The 15024-nt window shown below is 39.6% G+C and overlaps 1 protein-coding gene across 7 annotated transcripts in view; it reads left to right on the forward strand.

Annotated features, from left to right (window-relative positions):
• Positions 1-15024, forward strand: part of LOC127550013 (protocadherin alpha-C2) — a 214278-nt gene that overhangs the window by 24231 nt on the left and 175023 nt on the right. For 2 of the 7 annotated variants that reach the window (XM_051978575.1, XM_051978577.1), the window contains exon 2: positions 3568-5652. The exons of 3 other annotated variants lie outside the window; for them this stretch is intronic. In XM_051978575.1, the coding sequence (XP_051834535.1) occupies positions 3568-5652 (2085 nt within the window). Of the gene's footprint in view, positions 1-3074; positions 5653-12243; positions 14863-15024 lie in introns of those variants that run through there. 2 more of the 7 variants (XM_051978576.1, XM_051978578.1) reach the window with 2 other exon arrangements.

Genomic DNA, 15024 nt, shown 5'->3' on the forward strand with positions numbered 1-15024 from the left:
TTATTTTTTGAAAAAAGTAGAAAATTTTATTGTTTTTAAAGGAAATTATTTCATTTAAATGGTTACATTTAAGTTGATACCTAATCTCTGTCTCTATCTCTATGTCTTTCTCTGTTTCTCTGTTTCTCTTTCTCTCCTCTTTTTCCTCCTCTTGATCCTCTTCCTTTCTTCTTCATCCTTCTTCTTTCTCCATCTCATTAACTGAGATATTTTCTTTATGATGGTCAAGAGATATTAGCCATTTTTTCCAGATCAGGCATATTTCTATTTGTACTGAGCATAGACTAGGCTATCAATAAGCACCTAGTGATTGGTCAGGATTATTATCCATTTGTCATGTTTTGTATGCCTCTCAATTTTCCCTAGGTCTCTCTAATTCCTTAACATTTTTAATTTATACGGAAGAAATAATAATATTGGGAATACTGAGGATATGGAATTTTTATCATCACTAAATTTGAGTCTGTAAGACTTGAAATCTGTAATATGCATTTGAACTCATGGTAATATCAGAAATATTATGTGTTGGCAGTTTATAGAAGTCACTAAACTTATTTCATCAGTCATTATGTTTTTCTTCTTTCTTTAGAAGGAATAAAGGTGGTAGCTTTGAAATAAGGGAGAAAACAATAAAATTTCATGATAGATGACATGATACTATTGTAATTAAATTAATTTTTAACATATTCATTAAGAAAATAGAAATTTAGTTATAACATTCTTGGTAAATAGTTGTTATTTCAATAATGGACATAGGGGGATGGAGATAAAGGGGGGAAAACTAGCTTCAATAAATTATTGAAAATTAATAAGTAAGGGATTCATTCATTAGAGCTATGCTTGTTTAACTTTCTTATTGATTCCCTGAGAGACTTAAGGAAGAACTTAAGGAAGAATCCTTAATCGATTTCCTGAAGGTTATGAGTATGAAAGAACAACGAGATCCCTGAGTAGTAGGAAATTAGATTTTACCACAGTGTTAGGGCAGTCTGTGTTAGTAATTCTTTGGGTCATCTTCAGAACATTTTCTAGATCACCCAGAAACAACTTATCATTGTCTAAGAATCTTAAAATCTTCACTCTCCCCTCAAGGCAATAAAGAAGAATTAGAACAATTATCACAGTTCAATCTTCTGAAAGTATTTGCTGAATGCCTACTATAAAAAAAAAAGTTATATGCTCTCAGTTAATCACTGAGATAAGGCTCATAAATAACAGTACAAAGGGCCTATGAAATATATGGCGAAAAAGAAGTATAATGTGCTATAAGAATTCAGTGGAGATTGCATTTGAACTAGACCTTGAAGCATGAATAGGATTTGTGTAAGCAAAAAAAAAAGCAGAATTCTCTATAGAATGAAATTAAAATATAACTTTTTTAAAAAGAAAAATTTCAACCTGCTATATAACTAAGATAAGCAGCTTTCAGTAAGGCAAAGCCTTCTGTTAAGCAGTAGGAACTATGGCTGGGAAAACAGGGTGTTTAAGTTATAGCCCCAGAGATACACAGCCAGCACATATCATATGCATGATTTGAGACAATGTTTTTCTAACTCCAACGTTGGTTCTGGGAATATGTTATTCATTGGAATTTATCTTCCTTCCCCAACACACTTCTCCTTTCCTATCTTACCTATTACTGTTGAGGGTACTACCACCATTTCTCAGACTTGCAACCTAGATATCTTGCTTGATTCCACATTCTTTCAGCACCAATTATCCTATTTGTTGATTTTGTCTTCTTGATATCTCTAGCATATGTGACCTTTTCTTCTTTGACACTTCCAAACACTCTTGTGCAGGCTCTCATCACCTCATGGTTATATAGTTGCAATAGACTACTTAATAGATTTGCCTTCCACAAGTTTTTCTATTCATCCTCCATTAACCTGGCAAAGTGATCTTCCTTAAGTGTAAGTCTGACCATGCCATCTTTATAAGCTCCAATGGTTCCCTGCAGAATTCAGTATAAAATCCTTTACTCAGCTTGCAAAGCCCTTGATAAATAGCCTCCATGGTTTTTAGACATTTTACACCTTACATAACCCTTCAACATCTTCCACCCCAAAATATTCTGTAATTCAATGACATAGGTCTTCTTGATGTTCCTCAAAAAAAAAAAAAAAGACATTTCATTTCTTGATACTGAGCATTTTCCCTGGTTGACTACAAGTGTGGAATGTTCTCCCCTTCTCATCTCCAATTCTTGGATTCTCCAGCTTTCTCAGAACTTACCTAAAACTCTAACTTCTACAAGAAACATTTCCAAATCTTTCTTAATTCCAGTGCCTTCTTTGTTTTGGTTATTTCCAATTTATCTTGAATATAAGTTGTTCATAAATAGTTGTTGGCAAGTTGTCTCTCTCAATAGAGTATGTGCTACTTCAAAACAGGACCTGTGTTTTCTCTTTCTTTTTATCCTAAGTTCTTAGGTACGTAAGTGCTTAGTGCCTAGTACACAGTGGCACCTAATAATTTAGTGACAATTTCAAAAAGCATTATTAATATTTTAAAGACAAGGTGAAATTTTTTACATTCTCGTAGTACTTTAAGTTTTACAAAGACATTTCCTGCCCAGCTAGCATTATTGTCTCCATTTTATATGTGAAGAAACCGACTTTGAGAGAGCAAGTGATTTGTTTACAGCCACAGTAAGTAAACTTCAGGAATCAGACCCAAGACTTCTCTGCTGAGTTTTTTTATGTAGTCCTTTTCCCATAGATACCAGTATTTCTGTTCAGTGCTCTATGACTGGAAGTACAAAGCCTATTTTCTTTCCTTACTACATCAATTTGTTTCTGAATATTTAAAACCAATTAAAAAATATAAAAGAATCAATGCACCATATCCTTCATCATTAAGGAACACAAGCAGACACAACGATAGCATCCTTTTCATCTATGGAGAAGACTGCTGCTGTGCTGGAGCAGCTTACAAAACTCGAGAAATGAAAAATATTTTATGAAACCCAATTATATATTGGACAAGTTTTGTGTTTTTTTTTTTTTTTTAAATACCGTAAAGAAAGATTGTAACTTACACACTGATGCCACATGATGTCGCTGTCGACCACGCAATGTCGCTAAACCGTATCTTTTGGGTCTTGGAGGGAGGCTCTATTTTGTCGTTAAATGATGCAAAGCAATGGCGGATGCTGCAGAATAAGACTGGAGGAAACAGACACCCATCTTTACCTGTATTCCAAAATTTGAGATATCCTTTGGAATAAAGCAAAGAGTGTTTGCAATGTTGTTTTCCCGGAGAGGTTGCTTGGGAGCCCAGCAGTTTCCATTCTTCTTTCTGCTCCATACATTTTGGAAAGTGGGGAGCGGCCAGATCCATTATTCGGTGACGGAAGAAGCGAAACACGGTACGTTCGTGGGGCGCATCGCGCAGGACTTGGGTCTGGAGGTCGGGGAGCTGGTGTCTAGGATGTTCCGGATTGTGTCTAAGAGCCGTAAGGATTATTTGGAGGTAAATGTGCAGAATGGCATTTTGTTTGTGAATTCTCGGATCGACCGGGAGGAGCTGTGCAGCCGCAATCCTATTTGTAGCATCCATTTAGAGGTGATAGTAGACAAGCCTCTGCAAGTTTTTCATGTGGAGGTGGAGATCAAGGACATTAATGATAATTCACCCGTGTTCTCAGTGAAGGAACAAAAACTGTTTCTTTACGAATCCCGATTGCCCGATTCTACGTTTCCTCTAGAGGGAGCCTCTGACCCGGATATTGGTTCTAATGCCTTACTTACTTATAGACTCAGCATTAATAATTACTTTATTCTCGAAGTAAAATCAAAAAATGAGCAAAGTAAATTGGTCGAACTGGTGCTTAAAAAACCGCTAGATAGGGAGGAAGTTCCTGAACATCACTTAATACTATCAGCCACAGATGGGGGCAAACCCGAACTCACGGGCACGGTGCAACTGCTCATCACAGTCCTGGATGTGAACGATAATGCCCCCACTTTTGAACTATCAGAATACGAAGTGAAAATAATGGAAGATGCAGCCCCCGGAACCTTAGTGATTAGATTGAACGCCTCCGATGCAGATGAGGGCACCAATCAGGAGATTTTATACTCTTTCAATAGTCTCTCTCCACCTGTGATTAAAGATAAGTTTCATATAAATCCAGATACAGGAGAAATTTCAATTCAAGGACATTTGGATTTTGAAGATGTTAATTCTTATGAAATTCGAGTTGACGCGAAAGACAAAGGGACTCCCCCAATGACTGGTCATTGCACTGTCCTGGTGGAAGTCTCTGACGCTAATGATAACGTCCCCAATATCTCAGTGACGTCGTTGTCGCTGCCTGTCAGAGAAGATGCCCCTCCTGGTACAGTCATTGCCTCAATCCGTGTGTCTGACAGAGACTCTGGTCCCAATGGGCAGGTGACTTGCTCACTGTTATCCCCTGGGCCCTTCACTCTGGTGTCCACCTTCAGAAATTACTACTCGCTGGTGTTGGAGGGTTCTGTGGATCGCGAGAGCGTGCCCGCCTATGAGCTCGTGGTGACTGCGAGGGACGGCGGGAAGCCAGCGCTCTGGACCACTGCCAGCGTGTCTGTGGCCATCGAAGACGTGAATGACAACGCGCCAGCCTTCGAGCAACCTGTGTATACTGTGTTTGTGAAGGAGAACAACCCTCCGGGCAGTCACATCTTCACAGTGTCGGCGTCGGACCCGGACGCGCAAGAGAACGCGCTGGTGTCTTACTCGTTGGTGGAGAGAAGGGTTGGGGAGCGTCCACTGTCTAGTTATGTGTCTGTGCACTCGGAGAGCGGGAAAGTGTACGCCTTGCAGCCCCTGGACCACGAGGAGCTGGAGCTGCTGCAGTTCCAGGTGAGCGCCCGCGACGCGGGTTTCCCTCCTTTAGGCAGCAACGTGAGCCTGCAGGTGTTTGTTCTCGACGAAAACGACAATCCTCCCGTGGTTCTGCCCCCTCACTCAGGGTCCGGAGCGGCTGGGGTCGCAGCCACTGAGTTGGTGTCCCAGTCGGTGACAGCGGGCCACGTCGTGGCCAAGATCCGCGCAGTTGACGCGGATTCCGGTTACAACGCGTGGTTGTCTTACGAGCTTCAGCCTGAGTTGGGCGTCGGTCGCAACCCTTTTCGGGTGGGGCTGTACACTGGCGAGATCAGCCTAACACGGGCTCTGGAGGAATCTGATGGGCCGAGGCAGACGCTGCTGGTGCTGGTGAAGGATCATGGAGAACCAGCCCTGTCTACCACAGCCACCGTGCGTGTATCAGTGGTGGAGAATGGAGAGACCTCAAAGACTTTTTCAGGGGCTTCCGGGATCTCGGCAAAGGCTGGCATGGGGAAAGAGCCTGCGTTAGTGGATGTGAATGTTTATTTGATCATCGCCATCTGCTCAGTGTCCAGCCTGTTGGTGCTGAGTCTACTGTTGTATGTGGCACTTCGGTGCTCCTCGCCTCCACAGGCTTCCTATGGGCCCAGCAAGCCCACGTTGGTGTGCTCAAGTGAAGTGGGGAGTTGGTCTTATTCTCAGCAGCGGCGGCAGGTTTGCTCTGGAGAAGGGGCGGCCAAGAACGACCTCATGGCCTTCAGCCCTAACCTCCCTCCGTGTCCTGTTTCTGGAGAAAGAGGCCAGAAGCAGGAAGCTGGCCTGGATAGCTCAGGGAAGGTGGGTGATTATTGATTATACCTCTTTATTTTTGTTCAGATGGCAATTGCTATTTCCCTCAAGACGTTCCACGATTGTTGTGACTCATTCCTTTTTCCTTAAAATTTTAATTTTCTCTCTTCAAATCATACCTTACATTTCTTAAGTAACCTGCTAAGATTTCAGAAATGCTTTTTTCCTCTTTCATTTTATTTCCCATCTTTTCCTTTCTTCACATTCTTAAGTATGTCCCTTCTTGGGTCAAATTTTTCATTTATCCTTTACTTACTTGTACCCGAAATATGGTAACTCATTTCTATAGAATTCTTCTTTTGACTAGTTCTCATTACATCTCTCTACTTTAAAGAGGCCTACATAATCATTTTGTGCCATATATATCCTTAGTGTGAGTTTTATCTTCTGCATATTTAATTTCTTATTTTGATTGTTCTTGTATGTATTTCATTTATTGGATAAGTAAAATGGTAAAATCATCTTTAAAGCTATCTAGTTGCTTCCATTTAATGGCATTGCATAGCCACTATGAAAAACGATTTAGAAAACATAAAACTAATTGTCTATGCAAGGACTTCTTAAAATTTTCCCATTGATAGGGCCTTTTTGCTCAAGAAATTTTTGGGACCCTTGTTTCAAAAGTGCATATATTAGGTATACATACCAAACATTTACTGATAATTTTGTGACTCCCACATTCAGTTATGAGACCTCATATGGGGTTGTGACCCTGAATTTAAGAAGCTGGGGTTTTATGCCAATGCTAGCTACCATTTATATATCACATTAACCTTTGCAAAATTTTTTTTATAGTATTTTATTTTATCCTCCCAAGAATCCTGAGAAGTAAGTGCTGTTTTTATTTCTATTTTATAAATGAGGGAAAGTGAGGTTTGCTATCATGATTGCCATAATTTGTCAGTGAATTGAACTGATTGTTATGGACTCTGAATTTATTAATACCCATAGACATATACACAGGGTAGCATACAGGTAGTATGTGTGAAAATGTGATCAGGAGAAAGACAGATCAAAGATTTGTAAATTATACAGCAGCTAGATCTTGAAAATTTTCTTTCCAAAAGAACTAGCTCTGAGCACAGTGACCACCAAAAACACTACCAAGGTATAAAATCAACTACATATTAATTGGCAGGAAAAAGATATCTATCTATATCTATGTTGATATAGTTATAGAGAGATAGAGAAATGGATAGATACGTAGGTATTGAGATATATGAATGTGGGATAAAAAGATATAGATGGACAACAAGCATCTCCTAAAAGTGAAAAAGAGGAGGATACTATATTTCTCCTGGAGAAATGCAAATCACTTATTGATAGCAAATTTCCTTAAACAACAAAGACCTGTCCTTTCAACTCAACTATTTTACTAGTATTGCTAAGTAAAAGTGAAATCTGGAATCCTACTCCCTCTGAAGAAGTAAAGGTAAACATTACAAAAGGATGATGAAAGGGGGAATTATGCGTGTGAGCAGTCTGAAATATAACCAGTGATGACCCCTCAAGTTATCAGTCAATTGTATGACAGAAAGAGAAAATTGGACTTGTAATGTGAGAAGAGAAATGGATGACACATGGACAGTTAGTCAGAGTGCTCCATTGATATACCGTAGGTGTTGGGAGAAATCAAAGAGAGTCTCCAACATGTTGAAAGGACTCGTTGAAACTCATTTGTATGAACAGGGATTGTAGCTGCAGAAGATGGGCAGGCAGTGATAGGCTTTTCTGTTACTGATGCAATTCAGTCACATAATGATGAGATCACAATGGCCCCCAAAATGCCTCGGATCAAGTAAACACTTTCTCTCTGAATTATGATAAGATATAGCAGATCAACACAGAATTTAAGCTTCTTTGTAAAATCTTGTGTAAGAGGATTTTGGAAGTTTACCATTATTGGCATATAAAACAGTGAAAAGCAGTGGAGTAATTTTACAGAAAGATTGATGACAGATCCAACTAAGCCGAATAATCATAATGGTATTTAAGAATGAAACTCAGAGTTCAAGAAGGACATAAAAAGGAGTTAAAATCCGCAGAATTCTCTAATACCCTTCTCCATCAAGGACAGTGGAATGAGTATTTGTATTATATTTGTATATAATGTATATAATACATTTGTATTATATTATCAAAGTCCCTGAGGTTCTGGAGCATAAAAAAGTTAAAATGCCATTAAAGAAGACAAAGGGAAGAATTATTGGACTGGACCAAAAGTTTCTGATGCCATTTTGAGAGTACTGAGCAACTGAGTCTCTAGATAGCTGAAATAGAGGAAGATACCAAGTGCTTATCAACTTTTTTGGATACTTTCTAATCTCTTCAAAATCTTCACATAAGCATTCATTGAACTTATTCATGTAGAATGGAACAGACAAGCTTTCTCAAAATTATATTATGGATAAGTACAACTTCCCTTCTCCAATCAATCATTTATTAAGTGCTTATGATGTAGCTATAAAACAAAAAATATTGAAGTCACCTAATTAGGGCCTGAGTAGCTCACATCTAGGATAATATATCTGGGTAGCTAGATGGCATAGTATATAGAATTCTGGCCTTGGAGTAAGGAGGCCCTGACTTCAAATCCAGTCTCAGACACTTAACACTAGCTGAGTGACTCTGGACAAGTCACTTAATCCCAATTGCCTCTCAATCCCCCCCCCCCAAACAAACAGAAAAGAAATGTGTTTGCCTCTCCTTCAAAGTCTTGGCTCCACAATCATAGACGTGACTTTATTTTTCTTTTTAAAATTTAATTTAATTTTAAAATTCTTTCCTGACATTGTTCTTATTCCTGAACCACTGTGAAAGCAAGAAAAATAAAACCTATTTCAAATATATATATAATCAAAACACATTTGCTCTTTAGATATTCTATTAAAAAAGAAAAAAAAGGAAGACAATATACTTCACTGTATAGTGAGTCCATCAGTTCTCTCTTTGGAAAAGGCTAACGTTTCATCATGTTGTTGTTATTCAGTTGTGTCTGACTCTTCATAGTGCCATTTGGTGTTTTCTTGGCAAAATACTGGTGTGATTTATCATTTTCTTCTCCAGCTCAATTTACAGAGGAGGAAATTGAGGCAAACAAGATTAAATTACTTGCCCAGGATTACACAAGTAGTTAATGTCATTCATGCAGGGATAATGTATAGTCTAAGCTTTTATTTTCTTCATTATTGTTTACAGTGCTTTTCAGAAGATAGGTCCTTAAGAAAAGTTAATACAAGTAGGTTTGTTAGTACAGTGACTAGGTTTCTTCTATGAAATATCAAGGACAAAAATAAATATTTTACCTGAATAAATTATTATTTTCAGGATCTATTTCTTGTCTGTCATCTATCCTTGGTCGAAATCAAGTTATTTCATTTCTTCTGCATTTTAGAGTTTTCAGTATCATATTTCCAACACTACACTATTAAGTGTATCTTTCTTTTTCAGACCTGAAACTTCAGATTTGATTGATACATCTCCTGATTGTTCTTTTAAAAATTATATTAAATATTTTACTTCAGCTAGTTTGAATCCAGTGCTATATTTCTTCTCATTCATTTTGTGCTCTGAGTTTTGACTTTAGTGACATCATATTTGTCATTGGTAAATTTAACCATCTTACAAGAAAATATTTGCTATCATTAAGATTTTTGAAGAGTAATTTTACTGGTCAGAATGATAAAATTTTATAAGAAGACTTTTAATCATTTTTTTTTGGAAAAATGGGAAATCTTATTGCTTTTAAGAGAAGTGTTTTAAGAGATTTGTTTATTGCTTTTAAGATGATTGTTTTATTTAAATGGCTACATTTAAGTTGATACCTAATCTCTCTCTCTCTCTCTCTCTCTCTCTCTCTCTCTCTCTCACACACACACACACACACACACACACACACACATTGATTGAGATATTTTTCCTTTCCATGATAGTCAAGGGATGTTGGATATTTTGCTACATCAGGCACATTTCAGTTTGTGCTGAGAACAGTCTAGGCTGTCAATAAGTATTTAATGATTAGTCATGATTATTATTTCCATTTTTCCTGTGTTGCATGTCTCCCAACTTTGCCCCATTCTCTTTAATTTCTTAAGATTCTTTATTTGTATGGAAGAAATATTGATAGTTAATAATGTTGGGGTATTGCAGATTTAGAAATTTTCTTCACTAACTGTCAATGTGTTTGTTATATGTATGAGAACACTAAATTTAACTCTCTGAGACTCAGAATCTGCAATACATGCTTGAACTAATGGCATGGTATCAGAAATATTATTTGTGTTTGACATCTCATCGAAGCAGGGATCAGTAAAATCCATTTCATTCATTATTATTTTTTTAGAAGGAATAAAAGTGAGGGGAGGGCTTTGAAATAAGGGGAAAAGCACATATCATGACACTCCTTTAACTAATTTCTATCATATAATAAATCTTAGTTGCATTTTTAGTATATTCATGAAAAAAAGCTGAAGACTGTAATTAACAACTAGAATGTAATCTTTTTAAAAAGGAAAAATTTCAATCAATAACGTAACTGGGGCAGTGAGAGAATGCCTTTTTTCAGGCACATTAGCATTTAGTCTTCAATTAAGAATCTTTAAAGAGTTGCCTGGGAGCACAGGGCATTCATTCATAGTAAACAATAAATGACTATACACAATAAATAACTATAAAAAGGGACTATGAAATAAATGACTGAAAAGAAGTATAATGTGCTATAAGAATTCAGTGGGGATAGCATTTGAATCAGACATTGAAGATTTAATATAGTTTATATAAACAGAAATTAATAAGAATTCTATTTAGGCTGAAATTTTTCTAAGTATTATAAGGAGTTTGAGGAGAGTTTCTACTAAAAACTAATCAGATTAATTCCTTGGCTTAGTAATCAAAATATATTAGAGAAAGAAAAACCTAAGAGATGTTGGCGATGATGTAAATCACAATTAGAATATGACCTTTTAAAAAAGAAAAATTGCAACAAGTAATATAATGGAGGTAACCAATTTCTTGTGAGAGAAAACCTTCTGTTATGCAAATAAGCATTTCTTCTTTGGTTAAGGGTTTTTAAAGAATTGCCTTGGAGCACAGGGAGTTTAAGTTACATCCCCAGAAACATCCAGTCAATAAGTATCATAAGTATGACTCAAATCTATGTTTTTCTGACTTTAAGATCGACTCCTGTGATATGTTCTTCATTGGTATTTATCTTTCCCCACAAACATTTCTCTTTTCCTAACTTACCTATGAGTTGAGTACACCACTATTCCTCAGACTTCCAATCTAGATGTTATTCTTGACTCCATACTCTTTCAGCACCAATATCCAATTTGTTGTTGAGGGCTGTTGATTTTGCATTTCTAATATTTCTCACTTTGTCTTCCCTGACACTTGCAACTATCCTTGGGGGCTTTCCACACTTGATGCCTGGGCAATGCAATAATGTACTTGATGGGTTTATCTTCCACAAATCTTTTACTCATCCTCCACAAAGCTGGTAAAATGATCTTTTTTAAGTAAAGGCCTGACCTATGTTCCAGTGATTTTCTATTACCAAAGAATTGAATATTAATCTCTCTGTTAAGCATACAAAGCCCTTAATAAGTTGCTCTTCAGCTTTTTTAGTCATCTTATACCTTACATAATCCTTTAGCCTCCCTCCTACCCAAATACTCTGCAATCCAGTGACACTGGCCTCCTTGATATTCCTCAAAAAAGACATTTCATCTCTTGGCACTGGGCATTTCCCCTGGTTGTCTCTACAAGTGTGAAATGTTCTCCCTTCTCATCTCTACCTCTTGGATTCTCTAACTTCCTGAAGGATTTATCCAGAACCCCAACTTCTACATGAAATCTTTCTTCTATTGTTTTCTTTTTGTTGCTTATTTTCTATTTATCTTGAATGTAAACTCTTCATAAATAGCTGTTAGCATGTTGTTTCCCTCAGAAGATTGTGTGCTCCCTCATAGCAGCTTAGCTTAGCATAGAGTTTAGCTTAGTTGGTACACAGTGACACTCAATATTTATTGGCTGATTACTTAAAATACATCTTGAATATTGTAAAGATTACATTATATTATTCAGGTAGTGATAGTACTTTACATTTTACAAAGGAATTTCCCTAGCATAACAATCATTTTCCCTGTGAAGAAACCGACTTTGAGATGGCAAGTATTTTGCTCAGAGCCACAGTAAATAGCTTTCAAGAATCATACCCAAGTCTTCTGACTCTTGAGAATTTCTCATGCAGTGTTCTCCTCATAGATACCAGATTTACTATTTAGTGTTCTAAAACATAAAGGTTTTCCACATCTCAAAAGGAAGTACTGAACTAATTTTCCTTCCCTATTATGTTACATTCTTTCTGAATATTTAAAACAAATTTAAAGACATAAAAAAACCAAAGCACCCTGTCCATAATAAAGCAACAGAAGCAGTCATAATATTAGTATCCTTTTCTTCGATGGAGAAAAGGGCGGACTGTGCTGCAAGAATTCTCAAAGTTTGAAAAATGAGAAAAATTTATGAAATAAAATTAAATTCTGGGCAATATATGAGCTACCCTTTCACAAAGAAATTTTTTTTACTTACAATTTGAAGCCACATGATGTCGCTGTAGACCACGGAATCTTTCTAAACGTCTTTTGGGTGTTGAAGAAAGGGTCTATTTTGTCGTTAAATGATGCAAAGCAATGGCGGATGCTGCAGAATAAGACTGGAGGAAACGGACAATCATCTTTTTCTGTGTTCTGAGATTTGAACTATTCTTTTGGAATAAAGCGAAGAGTGTTTGCGATGTTGTTTTCCTGGAGAAGCTTCTTGGGAGCCCAGCAGTTTCTGTTCTTTCTGCTCCACACATTCTGGGAAGTGGGGAGAAGTCAGGTCCATTACTCGGTGCTGGAAGAAGCGAAACACGGTACGTTTGTGGGACGCATCGCACAGGATTTGGGTCTGGAGGTCGGGGAGCTGGTATCCAGGTTATTCCGCGTTGTGTCCAAGGACCGTAGGGATTACTTGGAGGTAAATGTGCAGAATGGCATTTTGTTTGTGAATTCTCGGATCGACCGGGAGGAGTTGTGCGGCCGAAACCCGGTTTGTAGCATTCACCTGGAGGTGATCGTGGACAAGCCTCTGCAGGTTTTTCATGTGGAGGTGGAGATCAAGGACATCAATGACAATCCTCCCATGTTCCCAGTGAAAGAACAAAAACTGTTTATTCCCGAATTCAGGTTGCTGGACTCAAGGTTTCCTGTAGAGGGAGCCTCTGACCCAGATATTGGCTCTAATGCCTTACTTAGTTATAGGCTAAGCGCCAGTGATTACTTCATTCTAGAAGTAAAATCAAAAAGTGATCAAAGTAAATTGGTTGAACTAGTGTTAAAAAAAACTCTAGATAGAGAAGAGATTCCTGAGCATCACTTAATACTATCAGCCACAGATGGGGGCAAACCCGAACTCACGGGTACAGTGCAACTGCTCATCACAGTCCTGGATGTGAACGATAATGCCCCCACTTTCGAACGATCAGAATACGAAGTGAAGATAACGGAAAATGCGGTCCCCGGAACCTTAGTGATCAGACTGAACGCCTCCGATGCAGACGAGGGCACCAATCGGGAGATTTTATACTCTTTCAACAGTCTCGCTCCACCTGTGATTAAAAATAAGTTTCATATAAATCCAGATACAGGGGAAATTTCAATTCAAGGACATTTGGATTTTGAAGATGTTAATTCGTATGAAATCAGAGTTGATGCAACCGACAAAGGAGCTCCCTCAATGATTGGTCATTGCACTGTCCTGGTGGAAGTGTTGGACGCCAATGATAACGTCCCCAATATCTCAGTAACGTCGTTGTCGCTGCCTGTCAGAGAAGATGCCCCTCCTGGTACAGTCATTGCCTCAATCCGTGTGTCTGACAGAGACTCTGGCCCCAATGGGCAGGTGACTTGCTCACTGTCATCCCCTGGGCCCTTCACTCTGGTGTCCACCTTCAGAAATTACTACTCGCTGGTGTTGGAGGGTTCTGTGGATCGCGAGAGCGTGCCCGCCTATGAGCTCGTGGTGACTGCGAGGGACGGCGGGAAGCCAGCGCTCTGGACCACTGCCAGCGTGTCTGTGGCCATCGAAGACGTGAATGACAACGCGCCAGCCTTCGAGCAACTTGTGTATACTGTGTTTGTGAAGGAGAACAACCCTCCGGGACATCACATCTTCACAGTGTCGGCGTCGGACCAGGACGCGCAAGAGAACGCGCTGGTGTCTTACTCTTTGGTGGAGAGAAGGGTTGGGGAGCGTCCACTGTCTAGTTATGTGTCTGTGCACTCGGAGAGCGGGAAAGTGTACGCCTTGCAGCCCCTGGACCACGAGGAGCTGGAGCTGCTGCAGTTCCAGGTGAGCGCCCGGGACGCGGGTTTCCCTCCTTTAGGCAGCAACGTGAGCCTGCAGGTGTTTGTTCTCGACGAAAACGACAATCCTCCCGTGGTTCTGCCCCCTCACTCAGGGTCCGGAGCGGCTGGAGTCGCAGCCACTGAGTTGGTGTCCCAGTCGGTGACAGCGGGCCACGTCGTGGCCAAGATCCGCGCAGTTGACGCGGATTCCGGTTACAACGCGTGGTTGTCTTACGAGCTTCAGCCTGAGTTGGGCGTCGGTCGCAACCCTTTTCGGGTGGGGCTGTACACTGGCGAGATCAGCCTAACACGGGCTCTGGAGGAATCTGATGGGCCGAGGCAGACGCTGCTGGTGCTGGTGAAAGATCATGGAGAACCAGCCCTGTCTACCACAGCCACCGTGCGTGTATCAGTGGTGGAGAATGGACAGACCTCAAAGACTTTTTCAGGGGCTTCCGGGATCTCGGCAAAGGCTGGCATGGGGAAAGAGCCTCCGTTAGTGGATGTGAATATTTATTTGATCATCGCCATCTGCTCAGTGTCCAGCCTGTTGGTGCTGAGTCTACTGTTGTATGTGGCACTTCGGTGCTCCTCGCCTCCACAGGCTTCCTATGGGCCCAGCAAGCCCACGTTGGTGTGCTCAAGTGAAGTGGGGAGTTGGTCTTATTCTCAGCAGCGGCGGCAGGTTTGCTCTGGAGAAGGGGCGGCCAAGAACGACCTCATGGCCTTCAGCCCTAACCTCCCTCCGTGTCCTGTTTCTGGAGAAAGAGGCCAGAAGCAGGAGGCTGGCCTGGATAGCTCAGGGAAGGTGGGTGATTATTGATTATACCTCTTTATTTTTGTTCAGATGGCAATTGCTATTTCCCTCAAGATGTTGTGACTCATTCCTCTTCCTTTAAAATTTTATTTTTCTCTCTTCAAATCATGCCTTCCATTTCTTAAGCAACCTGCTAAGATTTCAGAAATGCTT

This window comes from Antechinus flavipes, chromosome 2 (genome assembly GCF_016432865.1).
Source record: "Antechinus flavipes isolate AdamAnt ecotype Samford, QLD, Australia chromosome 2, AdamAnt_v2, whole genome shotgun sequence".
Lineage (NCBI taxonomy): Eukaryota > Metazoa > Chordata > Mammalia > Dasyuromorphia > Dasyuridae > Antechinus > Antechinus flavipes.